The following is a 21,313-nucleotide window of genomic DNA, read 5'->3' as shown; positions in this document are numbered from 1 at the left end:
GTGCTGCTGCTGTGTTCCTGCAGAGCATATGGGTGCCTGTCATGCACAGCAGAGGCACTGAGTTACGAGCTCAGTTGGCTCTTGAAGTTCCTGCTTCTTATGTGATGGAGGTCATTAGAGGGAAAGGGTAGCATATTATAACACTGTTGATCAAATATCTATCTGTTTGCCTAGCATAGCTAACTTACAGACTGGTTAGTCTTTTCAGAGTGGCGTTACATCTGGCAGATAGGAGGAGTTTTTTTTGTTCCTCCTGCCTTTTAACAAATTGCCACTTCCCTCTAATTGTACCTGCTGTGCTGGCAATCGTGCTGTGTATAATAGTACATCTACCTGGGGAGACAATGGGGAGACTGCAAAATATCCAGGAAGGAAAGTGTGCTCATAAATTGTGTGACTTATTTCAGTTCTTCAGAGATTTGGGGGAGGGAAGCAGGGGCAGGCAGAGAGGTAGGGAGGAGAGGTTTACAGAAGAGCAGCAAAATCCAGTTTGCAAAGTATACAACTGCAAAAATATTCCTCCCTTTTTTTCCCTTCTCCTTCCTGAAGATACAAACAGCCCTGAGGCATAAATCCGAGATCGAGCACCACCGCAATAAGATCCGCCTGCGCGCCAAGCGTAAAGGGCACTATGAGTTCCCAGTGGTGGATGACGTGGTGGTGGTTGACTCCAAAGAGCAGCACAGAATATATCGCAAGGCACAGATGCAGATTGACAAGATCTTGGACCCTGGAGGCAGTGTGCCTACCGTCTTCATAGAGCCCAGGAAGAGGTAGGGGTTTCAAAGGTGGAACAAACAATTTTCTTTTAGAGTCAGTGCCCAAACTACATCAAAACTGTACTTCTTAACTGTCAGAGCTGGAAATCATTTTGATCACTAGTTGAATTTGAGTTATCTAGGTGAAAAGGATTGGGTTGTTCTAGACACTTTTATTTCTTTCAGTATATGCTGCTATGTTTTTTATTTCAAATTATGTTTTTACAAGTTCTCAGAAGTGAATTCTTGATAAATAATCCTAAATGTATGAAAACAGTCTTAAAACAATTTGGTATTTGCTCTGCCATTTGTTTGAATAATTCTTGTGTGGTGTAGAGGGATCAAAATTGCAATATCAGCACTAAAAAAGAAACCTGCAAGTAATGTATATGCAAGTAATATAACCAGCAAGTAATAATATTTTTATAAAGCAGGAGGGGAGGGGAATATGTGAAATAAGGAAAACCTTGAACGACCTAAAAAGCATGAAGATTCTGAACGTTAAAGATAAATTCACAAATCAATGAGACTACCCAGAGGGAATACATAAAAGGTTATAAGGCACGTCTGTCAGCATCACAGATCTGCCTTCCTGGCCTTGTATTTGCAGAGAAAGCTTTCCCTGTGTTCTGTTTCGGGCTTATGAGTACAGGCACTTTGTTCCTGGAGCACTGGTGCCCAGTGGGTGCTTCTGCACTGATAGAAAGTAGCTTTTCTCCAGGGGTGTGGATTCCTCAGCTGCTTTGCCTGGTGGGGTTAAATTGGGGTTAAACCCTCTTTACCAAGCACAAAGCCTTGTTGGCAGTGTGATCTGTTCTGCAGCTGCAGATGTGTCACACATTGGGCTGGGGAGCTGGAACGCAGGCAACCTGGACAGGTGAATGTAGGAGGGAGGTGACTCTGGAGAGAATTTAAGGGAAGAATGGGATGTTTCAGAGAGTTGCCAACGAGAGTGTTATTAAGAGAAGCTTGAGGAAATAGATTTGAGCTACCTAATGAGACTGGCATGGAAAACTGGGAAAGGGAAGAGAAATGGGGCTGAGGCAAGGGTTACTTGGAGGAATGAGCAGAGGAGTTCAACCTTGAGAAGAAAAATTTCAAAAATAATTGTGGTTACCTTTGTCTGTCTCTCTCTGCTCTTTGTTTCTTTTCTCTGCTTTTTGTTTCTTTTTCTGTTAAGTTCTCGCGCAAAACGTTCTCCCAAGCAGCGCCGTCGCCATCAGATAAATGGGAGTCCAATTGATGCCGAAAAGGACAGGTTAATCACAACTGACAGTGATGGGACATACAAAAGGCCTCCAGGAGTCAATAATTCTGCATATATTGTATGTATGTCTCTTGAATGGGAGGAATGTTGTGATAATGATGACAGCTGTGACATTGGCAGGTTTTTGGCCTTGTTTGTGGTCCATATGATATGGTTAGTCTCAGTCATGCAGTTAGCTTGTAAATCAAAGTGAAATAAGGATTTCATTGACAGTCTGTCATTTTCAAGCAGTAAAATTCTGCCAAGTATTCCTTGATATTACAGAGGCCAAGAACCAAAGCCTTGTTTTCATTAATGCCACTGTGTTATGCACATGAAAGTGTGCTTGACATGTTCCACAATGTCTTGAACATAGTTTCACTCTAGTCCAATTTGCTGGATGTTATATATTCATATATTACAGCAAATTTCATCCTTTGCTCTTACAGAGTGGAAGACTCAGGTCTTTTTGTGAGAAATTTTCTCATCTTTCAAATGTGGCAATTAATTATTAATGATAGAGAAAAACATCTTTGTACTACCGTAACTTGAAACAATTCTAGTGCAATGACTTGAAAATTAATTTTATCTCACATCTAAAAAAAGAAAGACGCTGGAGAATACTTCTGTTCAATCATATCCATGTCACAAACAGTACTTAGGCATCTTTAACCACTTCTAAGCAGATTTCATGAAGCCAAATGCTAATATTGGAAGCCCCTGCACAGTTTTTATCTTTAAAGATGGTTTAATAATTTTAAGAATTTCACTGTTAGCGGCATATGCGGTCAGGTGACTCTGATGTCAATTTCTGCAGTTTCCCTTTGCCTTCAAACATGAGTGTGATGATTTTAATGTCATGCTGCAGTAGAATGAATTATCATCTGAAGCTGTTTAATTAAGACATGGCACACAGCAGGCTCAGCCCCTTTGGCATCTGCAGTGAGACTGCTCAGAATGCTAAGTTCCTGATAAAGTAGAGACTTGTGCCTCTTGACGACTGATTTTGCAGTCTGCATGCAGTGGTAAGAATGAGCTCTGATAATAAGTCTGCTGTTGTAAAGCTTGTTTAATTTCCTCCCACTGATGAACAATAAGCCCACGTGGTAAGATCCCAGGTAGTAATTATGATGCATGCCTAAGATATTGCTGCAATGAAGCACTTAGATGAATCCCATTCAGGTGATGCACCCAAGTTCAAGCTCCATGCAGGTTACCACTTAGTTCCTTAACAGTTTCCTTTCTGCGTTTTTCTAGGAGACAATTGTTTAATGTTACTGCTGATGTGGTCAGTTATAAGCTAAAGACTGAATTAATTTCTTAGAGTTGCAAAAGCTGAAAAGAAGTCAAAGATATAGACAGAGCTGATTGGTTTCTTTTCTGTGTGGAGAAATGCTCTCTGCATGACTTGATTACATGCTTGTAAACCACAAGATTTCTGTTATAGCTGAGTAACTCCTGTCCAAAGCTCTGCCACCTTACCTGAGATCAGAGTCCTTCAGATCACACCGAATGAAGTGTTTGAGCTGCTGGTGTTACATATGTGCATGCAGCAGTGGGGAGGGCAAGGGCAGATGCCGTGGTTCTGGCCAAGACTTTGTTGCTCAGACTGAAGGCCCACAGGGGCTTGGAAGCCGGTTAGATCTTCTCCGTGGCTGCCCTTCACCTTCCTTCTGTTTCCTCCAGTCCGACCCAGACTTGCCTCCCGAGCCCCAGACATCATCCTCGGCGGATCTGGGGAAGTTCCCGGGCCTGCCCCCGCACCCGGTGTCGCAGTACGTGCCCCCGCAGCCGTCCATCGAGGAGGCCCGGCAGACCATGCACTCGCTGCTGGACGACGCCTTCGCGCTGGTGGCTCCCAGCAGCCAGGCCGCCAGCTCCACGGCCGTGCCCCCGCCCGGGGTGTCGGCAGCACAGCCGGTGAGCCACTGCTGGGCAGGGATGGATGGCCTGGGGCCAGTGGGGCAGGAAGCAGCACGTGTGGGATGCGGGTCAAACGGGCAGGGAGTTAGCGCCGCTTGAGCCGCTGCTGTTGTGCCCTTGCTGTCAGGGCTTAGCACAAATGCGGAACGTTCCCAGAACAAGGAGAATTCAGAAATGACTGTCACAAGATGATGAACTTGCTTTCTGAGCTGTTTGCTTTCTTTTCCCTTTTCCCATCTCAGCCACAAGAGAAGACAGGAGTTTTCCTTTAGGATAATTTCAGCTCTTCCCAGTTAGGATCTTTGACGAGTCAGTCTTGCTGTGTCTGAGAGTCAAACTTTTTTTTTTTTTTTTTTTTTTTTTTTTAATATGTGTGGTAGTTCCTATTTTGACAATGAAAAAAATAATGTATTTGGCATAGGTCATATTTTTCAGCAGGATATCCAAAAGCTTTCAGGAAGTGAGGGATAGAGAAGCACTGTTTCTGTGTATGATTTTTTTGTGTTGATGGAGCACTGAAACACGTGGCTAATCCTGTAGATCATCATGAGTTCTGATGAGTCTGAGCCGTGTGGTCTCTCTGCTGCAGTCTGATGCTGTTTGAGGTAAAAAGAGATTTCCAAATGCAAAGCTTGGTGTTTTGCTAAGTAGACATTGGAGCAGCTCTTGATTTTCCACAGGTGAGAAAAAGTATTTCTGAAAGGTTTCTAAATTAAGACTCTGATCACTTAGAAGAGACTGTAGCTGCTGTAGTAGTGATTCCCATATCTTCTTGTGCTCCTTTGTTTGTAAAACTTAAATTCTTATGGCTACCATCAAGTCCTACATAAAGGCTTAGTGATCTCTGCCATTCATCATTTAAAAGGCAGACCATGGAGTTCCCAAGGTATGAATTTTGATTTTAATTTGGTGGTTTTTTTCATTCTCCTGACAGAGATACATGGAATTTGGAATGGCTCCGCCAGCAGCACCAGGTCTCCTACCAAGGTAGCTTTTTACTGATCAAATTATCATTTATTATTTTCCTTGCAATTACTCCAGATTTCTTACTGGCACTGGTATATTATTATGCAAAGTACTGTATAAATGAGAAGTAACAGGAGTCCAGATCCAGTCTTTGTTATTTATTTATGAAGCATAAATGACATATGCATGCTGTATGGAATCCAAGCCTCTGTTTAAAAGAAATGTGTTTCTAGCCCCTCAGCTATAGCAAAATCCTTCCAATATTCAGTAAACCACTGAGTATGAGCTTTTGGAGAGCCTGAAACAGTTACTCAGATGCATGTAATTCTCCCAGTATTCTTGCTTTCATCTTGTTTCTGTATCCTCAGGGCAACACTCACTCACAACAGCTTTCATATGACTAACAGATTCGTGCTATTTTTAACCAAGTTAAGAATAAATGACAGAGCACAGTGACCCTCACAGAGAAAGTCTGCCTTGCAGCCCTATTATTATAAAATCAGGGGAAGAACAAATTTTCCATCTTCTCCTGCCCTTGCCATGAGAGAATTGTGTAAAGGGGATAAAACAGTTGTCCAGGTGACTGTTAATTTCACATTTGGTTTGTGTGTTTTAACCACATGTGAAGTTGGACACTTGAGTCATGGTACTCACTGGGGTGAGATTTGTCTCAGTCTCTCCAAGCTGCTGCAGCCAGGCTGGTAAAATGGTGGCCTTGTGTTGCTCTCTCATTGCCTTCTTAGAGTTCACCATGTGAGATGAAATCCCACAGCTATTCATGTCGTTCATCAGACTTCACCTGAAGTCTCACTGCCTTGGAAACTTGATGGTAAAATAGCTGTGAAGAACTTTCCTTTATTTATTGTTCTGCAACCTGTTCTCTGATTTTGAGAAGACCAAGTAGAAAAGGAGGAGTTTCTAAGCATCTTGCATAGTTCTTGGCTGGAGGTGACAGTTTCAGTGCGAGTTGAGCATACATGAAATGGCACAAGTGTGTACCTATTCAGAGAAAATGTGATAAATTAATCATGAAAGTGCTGTAGTCCATGTTAATGCACCTGGGCAAGATAGTGTCTTCACAATGTATTTTTGTTCAAAAGTTTATCATTCTTTGGCATAGGCAGCCTGAATTTATGTAAATCACAAAAGTCCAAATGCTGGTTTTGCCAGTGTCAGCAGAGTAAGTTAACAATCTGCAAAGTCATTGATCTGAACAGAAAGAATTCCTCTAAGTTTTCATTAAAATAGAAAGCTTCCTAAGGCTTGGTCAATAGAAAACAAGTTGTCATGGTTGTGCAGTGAGAGTTATTCTCAAAATCTGAAGATAATGATAAACAAATTGATAGGAGCAGTGCACCAGCTAGAGGAAGGAAAAATAACCTGAGGTCAGTGTGGTTAGGTGGCATGTATCAACGTCATAGTCCATTGGTTAAATATCCAATGCATGGAATACTAGTTGGGTGAGCATACTGTTCTCTTCCCTGTAATAACACCATCAGCATCTTTAATGGGCTGGAACCAACCTGGGGAAAAAAATTAAATGTAAAAGACCTAGGTCACATAACAGCTAGGCAGTCATAAAGGCACAATGAACAGCTTTTGCCAGGAAATGGGTATTGAATCATGCAACAGAGATAGATGTACTGAGCTGTAGTGGATTAGTGGTGTACAATTGATTCTTGGAACAGTATCTCCTGACTTAAATGACTGGAGATAATTTTGGGGTTTTTTTGGATGTGCAAAAATTGAAAGCTGAGTTTCAGTCTGGAAATAGGAAGGAGCACTAGAAAGCCTGTATGATACAGATGCAGAGCTGTATTCTGGTTTTATGCTCTTATGTTGATCTTGACTTTATAGAGAAGCTATAGGTATCTATTATAAAGAAGATTGAGAAGGTGAAGCCCTTTTAAATGTGAACCTTTCAAGTGCACACACATCAGCAATAAAGAATTTACTTCCCATCCTCTGAAAAATACATTTTTCACAAAAAGAATACACAAAGAATACATTTGCAGTAATGTTGAGAAACTATTTTCTTTAGACAACATCAAAAATTTGTAGTAATTCATCAGCTTCAAAATTCCAGCTCAACACTGCAGGCATAAAGGGCCGGATGATCACATCCTTTACTGATTACAGTGATTAACATAACAGAAGTGATTGTAGTTAAACATTACCTACCCATTGAAGCATTCATTTTAACTAGCTTGTGTGGTTGGAAATGGTTTCCTCTGGATCTGCTGAGTGGACAGGTGGGGATTGTATGTGAGGGAACTGGGGAAATTCTAGGACTTCCACAATGGGATTGTTACAGCTTGAAGCCCTGTAACCTCCTCCATCTTGTAACTCTGCATGTCAAATCGGTGGTACTTTCATTTACAATTACTTGTTTGTGCTTTATTAGGCAATTTATTATGTCAACTTTCTTTGCTATCTGGCTGTCATATGAAGGTGGGTAGTTTTGCAAATAAGCACAAATCAAGAATAATCTAAACTAGATGCAGTCACAGGAATTTGCAGTAAAACCAAGGGGTGTAAAATTGATATCTTGAGGAATAGGATACACTGCAGACTGTAGCCTAGGAGGGCTAAGATGCCATGGTGTTAAAAGGCATGGAAAACTCATCCCTAGCCCTCACTTTGTGTAGTTCCATGTGCCTGAGCCTGACTGCTTGTCTCACTTTGCTTCATTTACAGTCACACCAATAGTGAAGTTGGATGGATTACAGTTTCTGTTGTTAACTCTTTTTAGCAAATATATAACAGTGCCTACCAGCACCAGCCTGATTGATAGGAAACATTAATTTCAGTACACATTGTGTTTCCTCATGTGTGCTAATGCTTTGAGTCATTTCACAAATCTTAGTGCATGGTTTTGAAAACTTCCTGAAAAATTATCAGGATACTTCGTGAAGTAATAGTTGTTCACAAAATACACATGTCATGCAGCTTATATTTTGGTTTAGACCATAAGTGTGTGCCTAGAGACTCTTAGAGTAGAGTCAGCTTTGTTGCTGAGGTAAGCAGCTACATCACTGCTGAAGTCTTACTTTTCCATTTTTTTTCATTGAAGATACTTTTTTTCCCCAAGGAGAAAACAAGATCTCAAGATCTGTGAACTTTTTTCTCTGCATTGAGGAGACTGCAACATGTGAAAAACACTTGTGTAAAATTTTGTTAAAACATGTTCTTCAGATGTAAATATTTTCCTCAGCATTGAAGGTTACAATTACATTGAAAGGCATAAAGAACTACTGTGTGAGGCACACCTACATTATTGTTTCTAATTAAGGATTTCACTTCTTTTAACCTTGACTCCTTTTCCACAGGCAGAACTTTGGGCCAGGTTTTCTTCAGCCTGCAGAGTTAATGCACGGAGAGCAGCCGCCCCCTGAGGTTCAGTATTCCTCCAGGGGGATGTACTCAGAGGAAATGCCATCAGTGGCACGGCCACGACCTGTTGGGAGCACTGCAGGTACACTTCACTGAAGTTAAATATGCAGGAAAATAACTGAGCCCTTTCTCTATCTGTTCTTATGCCAAGGTCACCACTAAGATGTCATTCTCCTTCAGCTGCTACATGTGATATGTGGTCCTTGTCCTCAATGCCCAAAAATAAATGATCACAAAGTGACGTTAACTTTACTTTTCGTAGGACCTTGCAGAAAAAGGAAGTGCATTGATTCTTTTTTTAGTATCTTACAAGCACTAGTTATCACAAAGTGTATTTTCACAAAACCCCATTTGCTAAGAATGGAAAATCACTTGAGATTACAATGTATGCTAACTTTCCATTTCAAACTCCTTCTTTTGTGCTAAATGAACTAATTTCTGCATCCCAAATCAGCATGCTAAGTAGCAAAATTTTTTAATACATCTCTACATCTGTGTTTCTTATTTCTCTTTGTAGAATTGCATGCATTAAAGCAGTATCTCTTAGTTTTAGATTGAATTATCTATCTCTGCTGTTCCCCATGAAATCAACTTCCCTGATCTGTTTGAGGTAATTTTGATAGCAGTCACCAATGCTGTCATGAGTAAGATGGTAACATCACGTGGCAGATAAGCAGCAAACAATTCTAAGAATAAAATGTTGTATTGCTATGTAAATGTTACAGTTAATTTTCTCCCAGATAAATATTTTCTTCCTTGAAAAAGACTGGAAATATGATCATATATCAGAAGCCCAGTTTTGATAGTTACTCTCAACTCCCTGTAAATGTTAAATGGATAAGAAGAATAGGAATGTCATAACTATTACAGCTTAACGATGGCTGTTTTATTGTCTAATTCACACTATTGTCTAAATGTTCATATGTATTCTGCTTTAAAGTTTGGAGGTACTTAATATATTTAGTTTCTGTCCCTCAGCATAATTATGTGTAAATATCGAACTTCTCAAATACTGGGGTGTTTTGAGAGAGAATGGGGAAGTGATCTAACTGTCCATCACGTAAATCACACTGTTATTTTTGTCTTTTCCTCCCCTTCTGTACATACACACAGTTTTATGTATCTCTGGGTTAAATGTGTTTCATTTCTAATGAATAATGAAGTACTAATAGTAATTTTAAGAATAAAAATAAAAATGACATTTCCCTGTGGGAGACAATTAATGAAGAAGGAAAGCTGGCATGTTGTTACGTATCTCTTGCAATTAATGGTGGCAGCTATCCTTGCATATGTTTGAAAGCAGTGGGAAGGAGGGAAGGAAGAGGAGAAAGGAGGAGGTTGGCTTTCAGGCTGGAAGGAGATACAGTGTGTTCTGACCTTCTCTTAGTTAAGGACAGCATGGTTTAATATTTAACCGCAAAGCAAAGCTGAGAGAAGAACGCTCTTATGTAGTCGTGGGTTTTATTCTTCAGAGCCACAGGAGGCAGTTTGCAGAGTTAGGGTCTTGCCAGTGTGATGCAAATAAGGTGTGCCACAGGAGCAAATGTCCTCTCTTTGCTGCTGAGTAATTGGCAAGATAGCATTGCCAGAGCTTTCAGTAAGCGCTGTTTGGAAAGGGCTGGCATGTTTTTGGAACGAGGAGTAACCCATGTCAGAGATGCGTGTATCCCACCCTCTTCTTTCAGTGCAGTGCCATGAAATGCATCACACTCACATGAACTGCACAGAATGCACATAACTTTTCTGTCTTTATTCCACACTGACAGCCTTCTTTCTGCTGATTTTTATTAATTGCACAGAAACAGAGCTCCATTTTCTTCTTGTCTCCTGCTTCCAACAACGTTTTATGTTATCATGTGTCTGCCCTGCAAACTTGACTGTGTATGAAGATGAAAAAAACCAATATTTGCTTTTAAGGTTCTCAGATACAGCACCTCACTCAGGTGGGAATTGCTAGCAGGATCGGAGGTCAACCAGTGGAGATCCCCTCAGGCAGAGCAGGGCATGGCCAGCCGGGGGGGCCAGGGTGGCCCCAGTATCGTGGAGAGGATGAATGTGCTAGGCGAGATGCAGTGAGTACTGTTACACATTTGCATAGTTTCCAAAGTAGTGATTTGTTTGGGTATTTTTTTCTTGCATTACTGTTTGGAACTTTTTCCCTCCCTGGAATACTTTTAGTTGCTTCTCTGACATTCTTTGCTTTGCTCTTCAAACCCTTGTTAGCTCTTCTGACTTCTGCTTGCTTTCTTTCACCTTTGCTTCTCTAAATGCTTTCTCTCATTTTACCCTAACTTTTTTTTTTCCTTGCTTGAGGCCTTCACCCATTAATTGCAGTTCATCCAGTTCTGCTTCTGAGCTCCAGCAGAGGTGGATACTGCTTTCCATTCCTTCTTTGAAATATGCCTCTGTATTTTGAGATCACTGTCATTAGAAAACACTGAATTAAATTGTCCCGGGCTGCCATCCTATTTTGTATGCATAAAGTTCTTTTATCTTCTGTATCAGTGCTAACAGCAGGAGTCAGGGCAGCAGAAAAAGGTACATACTTGCACATAACATGTGCAAATGGAGGTGTTTCTAAACAAGTTACTTTCCTAGCCTAAGTCAGCAGGATGTGGTAAATGAACACATACTCATTTACCTGTGATGCCCAGGCAGCCATGGTGACTTCATGTTCTTGGCAGCTGTGCTTGCAGAGGTTGACATTTCTGATTCAACCAGATGTGGGAAGTTGAAGATATATATGGCCTTGCCAGGAGACAGACACTTGGCTGCTACCATTCCCTCTTTGGTGCATTTGCATCCTGGAGCAGACTGACCTGGGACAGATTTATTGCAGTACTCTTGAGCATGACAACTTTATGCTTCTTCTTTAACTTCTTAGTTTAAACTATCTTTTTCTGGTTTCTTCCTTGAGGAAAGAAAGTGAGATCTCCTCCTTTTGCATATTGAGGGCGGTGTGTGTTCACACTACTTGATGTTGCTTTGCAGTATTGCATGATCATGACATAGCTTTGCAGAAAGGAAATGCACCAGGATGGGCTTATCCTAAATTTTGGTGAAATTGAGCTGCCTCCACTCCAGATAAACTCAAGAGGAGCAGCATAAAGCTTTTGAGAACTGAGTACGCTGTGTGATACTATTCAAAAACTTCAACTGTCAAAGCTGAAAGATCTGTTTCCCTAATTTGATGTGCTTTCTGTGCTTGAAACTGTGGTATTTGAATGCAAGATCATAATTTCTGTTTGCATCTAAAAGAGCTCTTGCACGAGAGATCTTAGTGTCTTGAGTTCCATTTTCAGAGACATCACTGGGTTACCATTTACTGACCTTTCTTTACATTTGTTTTTCTTTTCTGAAAATGGCTTTCTACATATGTGGGCGTGTTTCTGTTCAGGTCATTTAAATCCAGGCTGTTTTTCTTTCAGTTCATCTCAGTTTAAAGAGTTCCTCAGCTTTGACAGAACTTTTTGCTCACTGGTTGCTGCAGTTCCTATGTTACTGCAATGTGATTTTTTTTTTTTCAGTTTGTTATTTAAAAAAAACAAAAGGAGGAGATAATGAACTAAAACTTATTTGAATTTGGTGTCAGGCAGTTGTAGGACAGCTGACATATTGCCTGAACTTTTTTTCCTGTGAACAATTTTTTTTTTTAAAGGGTTCTTCCCATTAAAAAAAGAAAAAAACAGACGAAAAACAAACAAAAAGTTGTGGTCTTGTAGCTTTCTTCAGTTAAATATTTACCTTCACAGTTTGGATTTTTCACTAGGACAGAGCTCTAAATTTGTCTTTCCTCGTTTTGGCAATGAGGCTTCACTTAAAGATGGTCATGTTCCTTATGGTGCATTATTCAACTGATCCCATGCAAACCTTGTCTTACTGCTCCCTCATTCTGAACAAGTTTCTAAAATTAAACTCTGCATTTAGGAAGATTGAAATCTCAAGCATTCTTCTTGCACACAAACTGGAGAGGGATCTGCATTTGTTTTCCTGCAACAGCGTTTTTCCTCACAGTATCCTCACTCCTTTATTCCTGAAGTCAATACCTGACTTTCTACTGGAACATGACCTCTCACTTGTACCTCCCAGCCCAAAACCAGTGTGCAGGGTACCATCAACTCATCTTAATTCTCCGTCCAGAAGGCCCAGGGCAATCAGGAGGAGGACAGAATTTCCTTAGCTGACAAAACAGAACAAATGAAGCCTGGCTTCTTACAGATGGGCTCAGTCTCTTGCATATCTGCACCTCCCTCCACCCCCTGGCATCGCCTCCTACCCATCCACAGTCCCCTGGAGCCTTCCACTGTTCTCCCAAGCCTTCCTGCAGGTTTCCAGTGTTTCCCCAAAGATACTCCTACCCTTTCACTCTTTTTTTTTTTTACTCAGCTGCCCACGCTAGTGTCTCTAAAAAATCTCACCAAACTTAGTTGTCTCTCAAGTTCCTGAGATAGGCCCTGTGAGATCCATGCTGGCTAAGAGATCCAGCAGAGCACAGCCTAACTTGACTTTTCTGCCACTCAGAAGCAGATTCAATGATAACAAATAAGGTTGTAACAAATAAGATGATGTCTAATTAGCTACCTGGTTTTGTGAATTTTATGTATCTGTTCATACATTCATATATACACATTTATGTCTGGATATATATTTATACATTTAGTTCAGTTGAAATTAGCCAGAGTTCAACAGGTATTAAATGGAGATTAAAAATAAATCTTCATTCCTTAAGAAGGAAGATTCAATAAACATATTTTTGTCAATTATTTCATACGGCTGTTAATTATCTAGAAGTTTTTAGATAAAAATATAAAATATATAGCTATTATATAGAACTATCTGTTTTTGCATATATAATGTTATATAGCATATCTTTGTGTGTTTCCATCCGTAAAGAAATTTTTAAAAACCAGCAAAAATTATCTCAGACTTTTTGCTCCTGTTATTTTGCTGTTGTAGGTTAGTAGAGGTTAGGTTTCTAAACCAATGTGGCATTGAAATTTTACAGGCCTGTTTAATTCTGATGCTGTATGTGAAATCACAGAAACACACCTTTTCTGATATATTTAAGAAGACCTTGAAAACTAGCTGCTATGGTCATCAGACTCCCTAACTCCCCTTAAGAAACCATTCTTATGGTGGTAATTTAGTGCACTGTGAGACAGGAGCTGAATCACATTGTGCATTTGAATGTGAAAGTAATCTGAACATAATTTAGGTTGCTGTTAAGACTCATGTATCAAGGAGTGTTTCCTTTTAATATTTTTTTTAATGTCATCTCTTCCCCATAAACCCACAGAGTACTTGTCAGGTTTGCCAACTCTAGACTGCATGTATGAATTAGTTTCAGGTTTCACTGCCAAATGAATAATTCTGAACAATCAGGAGACCCATTCATTCCTTTCTGATACTGAAATCACCTCTCTTTTATAAGAAATAAGACAGGATGTTACTTGGAAAACCTTTACCTATCATTCTTCTATTAAAGCCTCTTTTCCCCTTAATCTGTCTCCCAGAATTAACTGTATAAAGGAGGAGTGCTGTATGTGAGCTGCACAAGAGACTCAGAATCTATTATTAATTCTACTTTCTAAATGGCTTAAATTTTATTCATTTGTATTATGAGAGATGTCAAGGAGCTTGCTGCCATGCATTTTTGTGTTCCCTGCACACTGCTGCCACTGTTGCTGCAGGTTCCCAGTATCCTTCCCAGGCTCTGCTTTGTAATGTCTTCCTTCCCCTCCCCCTCGCTCCCAAATCCTCTTCTAGCTGACCTTGCTATCCTTTCTTTCCCTATCAGGCTGCTCTCTCTGCTACTCCTTAAGGCTTGTTCCCAGACCAAGGTAGTGCTCACGGGCTTGTGGTGGCTGTGCTCTGAGCCTGCTGCTCCCCCTGAAAGGGGATCACGTTGCTTTGCTCCCACCTGTGCCTTCCAGTCCTCTGTGTCCCGTGTTTCCTTCAGGCTGCCTCCCTGCCTTCAGCAATTCGAGGCAAGAATTGCTTCAGGGTTGTCAGCTGGAATCTGGATTTTCAAAATGTGCCTTGTTTGTGTCCGTGCTGGGAGTTGTTGCGGTCACCCAGTGTACTGTAAATCCATGCTTTGTTTTAGTGTAAGCAGATTGTCTTGCAGAAGGACAAGCCATAAACTCAGGCTTCTGTTCTCTGTCTCTTGTTTTGTTAGAAAATGTACATTACTGAACAAAGGCAGAATTAACTCCTTCCTGCCCTGAAACGATGATTGTCCCTCAGCTGGGATAGCGTTTCTCAGATATTGAGTATGGAAAAATCTAATCTTTCAAATCCTAGTTGTTTTCTTCTGCTGCTTCTTCTGTTGACAGTGTTTTCCTGGGCACTGGTCAGTCACTGGGTCCTCAAAAGTGTACAGTCTGAACAGGCAAAGCAGGCAGGAAAAGGGAAGGTGTAAATAGTAGTATCTCTGCTTATAAATAGTATGGAGAGATGACAGCCAGGGAAAAAAGTGATTTGCCTGCTGTCTTTTAGGAAGTTGATGGAAGTGGATGGTAAGAGAAGCCAATTCTGTTGATTTCCAGTCCTATGGGGTTTCTCCCCACCTCCTTCCATTTCAGTTCCTAAACATAGTGTAGATTGGAAAGGGGGGTCTCTGAACTTGAGGCAGTCCAACAATTTTGTGTAAACTTGTTGTTTTGTGCTCCATAAGAGAATCATTCCTTCATGTAACAGAAGAGCTGCTGCAGCAGATATAAGCATCTCCATGTTGTTTTCCCCCCAGTTCTTTGCCTTTTTGCTTTCTTGTGTTTTCTGGGATAATCACGTTTATTCAGAAAATACAATAACGGTTTCTCCCTTTTTCCAGACGCATATGCATGGACACCAAGAATATTCCTCCTCACCAGTATTCCAGATGCCGAGGACTTCGGCCAGGCAGCCCTCAGCACCTCCTGCTCAGCTTCCACACAACAGCGTTCAGGGCCAGGGCCTTTGCTACACCACCAGTTCCACTGAGGACCTCCAGCCAGGTCACTCGTCAGCCTCTCTTATCAAAGCAATTAGAGAAGAACTTCTGCGACTTTCTCAGAAACAGACAACAGTGCAGAACTTCCATAGTTGATTTAGCATTCCATTGCAAATCTGCCAGGTATCTGCTTCCTATGGAAGCAAAGACTTAGAGGAAATCAGCAATGTTATTCTCACAAAGGAAGGAACTTCCACAGCTCTGTTGACAGCACTCTGGAATAATCAAAAAAGGCAACAAAATGAGAATAGTAAGGAGAGATGGGGGACAAACAGGGAAAAACATCGGTGTCATCACAAGTAATATTAATTAATCTGCTAATATTATGGTGCTCCTCTTCTCTCCTTACCCTCATTCAGGCTAACACATGAATAAAACTGTAGGTCAAGAACTCAGTACTCCAGCAACAACAACAACAACATAAAGACAGTAACTATCTCCAAGAATGATAGACTCCTTTTTCTAAGGAAGTAGGTGAAGTTTTTAATGAACTGAGATGACATTTTGCAAGAGATTACAAGTATTCTTATCGCTCCAGTGCTTATGGGGAACTGGTTTGTGTTGCTGTTCTGCAGGATTGCAAACTGTATCAACTTAAGGGTCTTGAAGGTCCGATCTCACATAGGAATCACTTTGGTTGTCAGGAACAATGGGACTACTTAGAAAAAAAGTCTTTATGAGTTACTTGTATTAAACTGGAACAATAATTGTTACAGCTCTGTGGTTCTGAATGGAGCTACCCTCTGCACTCTTCCTTGTTTTCCTTCTGGTGCTGAAGCTTCAAGTGTTCCTTCATCTTCAATGTTTGCAAAGTGAAACATTGGCCTTGTATAATTAAGAAAATATTTGTAGACTCATTCAGGCTGGAAAAAGAAAGCAAAGCATCCAGACAGAAGGGGCTTGGTATCTAATTTGTTTAAAAATTACTGAAAACTGGAAGGGGAATACTCAGCTACAGTTGAATTGGGGAAATGTGTGTGTATATCTTTAAAAAAACCATATTTACATACTAAATGCTCTTGCAAGACCAGCGATAAACTATTGCCACTCTGTAGTTTGCTTTGTGGACAGAAACCAATCCAGCCTGACTGGTACAGGGTCACCAGCATTATGTTATAAATTGATGTCCTAAATCATTGCTTATGTTTGGATCTGAATAATTTTAGTGGAAGTCAGTGACAGTTTAGAGCATTAACATAGGCTTAGATTTGCAGTTTTGAGACAATTTCTATATTTATACTTGTTTCCACTGTCCCTTTGGACAAAGGGTAAGCATTATCCCCATGGTAAGAATGGTACGTGCCATGGAACTGTTTGTCGCTGTTTTTTTCAGAGTTTTTATTTAAAATTAGCTACGAATTTACTGATATTGGCCATTGCATAACTGTAACTGACATAATACACACGGACATTTTGCTTAAGTCACGCCTGGTTGAAGTGTTTTCATTTTCAGGTCAGAGTGAACTAAAGCTACTAAACTGGCACACAGATGGAGGGCAGGCTCAGTGTTGGTGAGGAGGCTTGGGAGCCCTACCTTCGGGCAATGGACAGCAGGAGAATTAGGTGCTGCAGTGTGTGTGTTTCAACAGGAGCAGGTGGCAGCAGTCAGGGGTCTGAGGAGCAGAGATCTGCCAGAGAGAGCACTGGGCAGCCAGGCAGGGGCTGCATTTGCCTCGCTTGCTGGGGTGGAAATGGCAGTGGTGAAGTACAGGTACCATAACACCGGTGTGGTGTGGTGGTCCTTGGCTGCCACATCTGCTCCTGGCTCCAGTGCACGGTTCAGTAAGGGCAACAGGACTGAGTCAGACTGAAATGAAAACAGCTGGGAGGACGTGGTGGAAGAAGTCCCCTCCAAACCTTATTCATGAAGTGTGTCCATCATACTCACGGCCGAAACCAAAACCTCTGTTGCTCACTGATGTGGAAGAAAAGGTGGTATGTTTCCCTCTTTACCAGAAAGGACATTTATTTTTCTGTTTACCTACGATCGTCAAAATGCTGTATGAAACTGTTTTGAGGGACTTAGAGTAATGAAGCAGTGTAAATTAATTTCCAGTTCCCTGGCCTATGTGTAAAGCCCTCATGGGCGCCACTTGAGGTTTGAAAGGAATCAGAACACCAGCACGGTTGTAACAGCAGTACCAACAGGTCACTATGATGTGAATTTTTTAAGTTTTTTGTGTGATAATTCTAGGATAAAAATAAACATTTGTTTTCTGCCAACTTTGTAAACATGAATGTTGCCAATACTTCTGCAAAATGCCAGGTTTTGAAGAATGAAGAGTGTATCAGGCAGTGTTCATTTGGTCATTTTGACAGCACTGAAGACTGACTGTTGCTAAGTGTTCCCATTAAAACCATCTCTTTCAGACCCCATGTCCTTCTCCAGTTTAATTCTGTAGTGAGCTCAGAGACTGATGCTTATATTATTAGCACATTACTGTGACTTCATTTCAAGAAAATGTGGTCTTCTAGGAGGTAAATTAATTTTGTGTGGTTCCAGCTATTTAAGAACAGTATGTTCTCTATGAAATGAGAGCTCTGAAATTTGGAGGTACTCAAGCCACTTCTCACTCATTTTTTTGCTAGTTTTGCTATATGGTGATGATGCTATTGTGAAATTCCATCTTTTTATATTTGGATGCGTGTCATTTCTCTTTTCAGTCCATAATCTTATGAAGAACACAGGACAAATATGTATTTGTAAAGAAAAGAGGCTTTCTGATGAAGAAAACTCTCTTTAAAACTTTCAACAGGATAGTAAAATATAAGAAGTCAGAAAGCTCTGTTTGGAAGTTATGTTCTCAGATTGGCTGGAGACCTGATCCAGTGTCCAAAAAATTGGTATGGCCTAGTCCGTATCTTCGCATAGGAAGAAAAGTAACATCAGTTACCAGCCACCAGTTCCAAGAACAGCCTTAACAAGGGAGACCCACTCTTTTTGCAGCTACAGGAAAAGCTGTTTTTTTCATGTGCTACAAAAGGATTCTGTGGAATGCATGTGCCAGAATGTGTGTTTCCACTTGGAAATTCTGGGGGGAGAAAATCTGCAAGTTTCTGCATCCCTGTGTGCTTGAGTTCTTTTGCCAGGTTTGGGGTTTTTTTTTTATTGCCCTATTAAAAGGCAGGAGGGGGAAAACCAAACAAACCTTTTTTCCCCTGAAACTTAAAAGTATCCTATATTTAAGTATCTGTTAATGAATCTCCTGGTTTCTGAAAACACCCATCAGATGAAAAGTTGGTACAGGCACAGAAAGCTGTTACCAACTGTTGCATCCATTTCCATGACTAAACCATCTGGTTCATGGAATCCTCAGGCTCTTCCCTCTCTTCACAATTTTCCTTGACATTTGTGTTTAGTCTGTGTTTAGTTTGGCACATAAAAGAACTTGGCGAGATGAGAGCTAAATAATTTAGCATGCTTGGTTTCCTTTTCATGGCCAGAATGTTGACCTCCAGCCTGCTTCTCAGCTCCAAAATTTTTGGAGCTAAGTGAAATGTTGCAGTTATTTTTCATACACTCAGTGTGGAAGGTGGGGCATGCTTCAGTACTATAAAATATTCTCCACCAGGATGTGACACGTGGTCCTGCCTGTGGCTGTGGGCTTGTGACTCAGGAGAGAAAACCTTGCTTTTAGGAGGAACAAATGGCATAGGTGATGGGCTGGAAATGTTAAAAGTGGCCACTTTGGAGCAGTAAGTGGAATCTTAGTGACCCTTTGCAATGTACTGTACAGTGGTTTGGCTCAGGCTTTTCTCAGCAGTTGGGGAGCAGCAGTCAGTGTCAGCCAAGGTCTGTGTGTATCACCATGCACCAGAAGGCTGGTGTGGTGCTGGCTACCCCAGTGTGGTGCACATTTATGGACACAGGTAAATAACAGAGTGATCACCCAAAAGTGCATGTTCCTACCCAGCCAGTGCCTCTAAACCTGGACCATGAACAGCAGGGTTGTGGCATTATCTTAGAAAGAGGCTGTGCACAGCAATCAACTTCCCAAGAAGCACAACAGCTCACACTGTTGTTGTTGTTACCTCATGGCTTGAAAACACATTTGATGGATTACTAAGGAAGCTGGGTGTATATTCAAGACCAAGGGAAGTCACCAGTTGTGTGATGTGGGTGACAGTAGGCAGCTGAATTCACTTTTTTAACTTCTGCCATCACTACGTTCCTCACTTCTCCAGCTATCATGGTTTTTAGCTCAAGGAAGAAATGTGCATTTTCTGTTCTGTGCATTAACTAGCAGTTCCTTGTAAACACGTGCCAGTCCTTGAAAATTCCCTATTTTGGCCAAGAGCTTTGAAGTGGGAGGATGAAGAACATCCTGTGCCTTTGAGGTGGGGACATGTTGTGGGCCATATTTTTGCAGATGCAAAGAAATAAATGGATTTTTTTTTTTTAATAGCACCAGTTTGGTGTGTTCTGAATATGGACAGAAAGCTGGAAATTGATTAAAAAGAAAAAAGATGACATCTGATTGTCAGAAGGCAGAAGGCACCAATCAGGTCTCCAGGACCACCTGTGACAGTGCTCTGTAAAGAGAGATTAAATCTTAGGGATTCCCCCTTGTCCCACTCAAGCAGTCCATGGCAGCCCCTCTTTGCAGTTCTTCACCACTTGCAGTGCTGGTTTCTATGGGTGAGGAACATCTTTCATCACTGAGACTCCCAAAAGCAGTTCACCATGGCTGTGGAATTCCTCCAGGACTGTTTACATGTGCCAAGAGACAAGCAGCAGCTTTGAATTGCTTAAATGTGGAAATCAAAATCCAGTTTCCCTTTTGTGGAAGGTATGTTTTTCTCTTCCTGTTAGATTTTATTTAGAAATGGAGGAGACAGGATGGGGATGCATTCTGCTGTCACCAGTAGACATGTTTCATGGCTCAGCCTGTGGCATAGGATTGGCAGGTCAGATCCAAACATTGCTCTGCATGTTGCCCCTGGCTGCACCTGCATGACTTCACGGAAAACCATGAAAAACATGTGTGCTTTGGAGGAATTCATCCTACAATTCCTTTAGTGCAGTTTGGGATGCACTTGGCAAGATGTTCTAGCTTTGCTGTACAAGTCCCAGGCTGAGTTTACTCACACAGTGTAAGAAACTTGAGAAGCAGCAATCCCGTGGACTTGCACTGCCTTTTTAAAGAGACTTTTCTGGAGTGGAGCTGCAGACCCATGAATCCCACTGAAGACTGATAGATTAAAAAAGAAGTTAACATTAGCATTAGGAAAATACACATTTCTTTGCACTTCATAGTTTGTAGAGATGGAATATTTTGTCTTGATTTTGTGTTGCTTTTTCTTCGTACCTTTTACACATCAAATAATTTTTTTCCTTTGTAATGGCCACTTATATTTAGCTTTGAGTAGTTCTCCATAACTGGAAGTCTGTGTTTAGGCTGTTACATCCAAACTGGAATAAAGTATTGGCACATTTGAACAAATGCTCTGAAGAATCTTTTGAAATGCATGCGAAGCCTTCTTGGACCCCTGACAGTGGTTTTCAGGTTCACTTGCAGAAATCCTCTTATTGCTACATGTAGAGCAGGTGAAATTAAATGAGAGCTAAAGAGTTGAAAGATGAAAATTATTGGTTTGCATTTCCAGATATATTCAAATGTACATGCTTCTTAAGAGCTCTGTAGTGTTCCCTGGAAGACTTCTCAAATACTTCCATCCCAAGGCTTCTTGGAAGTTGGTTTCCTCATCCAGGCTGTTGGAAGGATTTATTGCTGTGCATGATTTAAAAGCAGTAGCTGCATGTTGTCTGTGTTTCAGGAGCATTTTTTGGTATTGAAGGAGAATTAATGCTGTGTTATATTTGGCAATGCACAGCGCTCTTTTGGTCCTAAAACACAGATCTGAAAGAAACTTGACTAAAGAAAAAATTTTAAAATAATGTGATGATGGAAAAGCAGAAAGCTTTTATCTTTGGACTTAGAGAAATAGGAGAAGGGGTTGTGGATTTGCCACTGTCAGTAATAATTCAGCATAGTCACCAAATATGAAATAGTTCAAATTCAGTGCAGTACAGGT

At 40.9% G+C, this 21,313-nt stretch overlaps 1 protein-coding gene across 4 annotated transcripts in view; it reads left to right on the top strand.

Moving 5' to 3' along the window:
- Nucleotides 1-17,500, top strand: part of KIAA1549 (KIAA1549 ortholog) — a 141,746-nt gene extending 124,246 nt beyond the window's left edge. Inside the window, exons 14-20 of one of the 4 annotated variants that reach the window (XM_041398759.1) lie at nucleotides 550-773; nucleotides 1,939-2,083; nucleotides 3,691-3,924; nucleotides 4,862-4,914; nucleotides 8,223-8,368; nucleotides 10,204-10,358; nucleotides 15,119-17,500. In XM_041398759.1, coding sequence (XP_041254693.1) covers nucleotides 550-773; nucleotides 1,939-2,083; nucleotides 3,691-3,924; nucleotides 4,862-4,914; nucleotides 8,223-8,368; nucleotides 10,204-10,358; nucleotides 15,119-15,373 — 1,212 coding nt within the window. In that variant the 3' untranslated portion in view covers nucleotides 15,374-17,500. Of the gene's footprint in view, nucleotides 1-549; nucleotides 774-1,938; nucleotides 2,088-3,690; nucleotides 3,925-4,861; nucleotides 4,915-8,222; nucleotides 8,369-10,203; nucleotides 10,359-15,118 lie in introns of those variants that run through there. The other 3 variants (XR_005952214.1, XR_005952213.1, XM_041398760.1) reach the window with 3 other exon arrangements.
- The last annotated feature ends 3,813 nt before the right edge of the window (nucleotides 17,501-21,313 follow it).

Source organism: Onychostruthus taczanowskii, unplaced genomic scaffold, assembly GCF_017590055.1.
Source record: "Onychostruthus taczanowskii isolate IOZ18803 unplaced genomic scaffold, ASM1759005v1 scaffold15, whole genome shotgun sequence".
Classification (NCBI taxonomy): domain Eukaryota; kingdom Metazoa; phylum Chordata; class Aves; order Passeriformes; family Passeridae; genus Onychostruthus; species Onychostruthus taczanowskii.
This window is presented reverse-complemented; position numbering and strand designations above follow the sequence as displayed.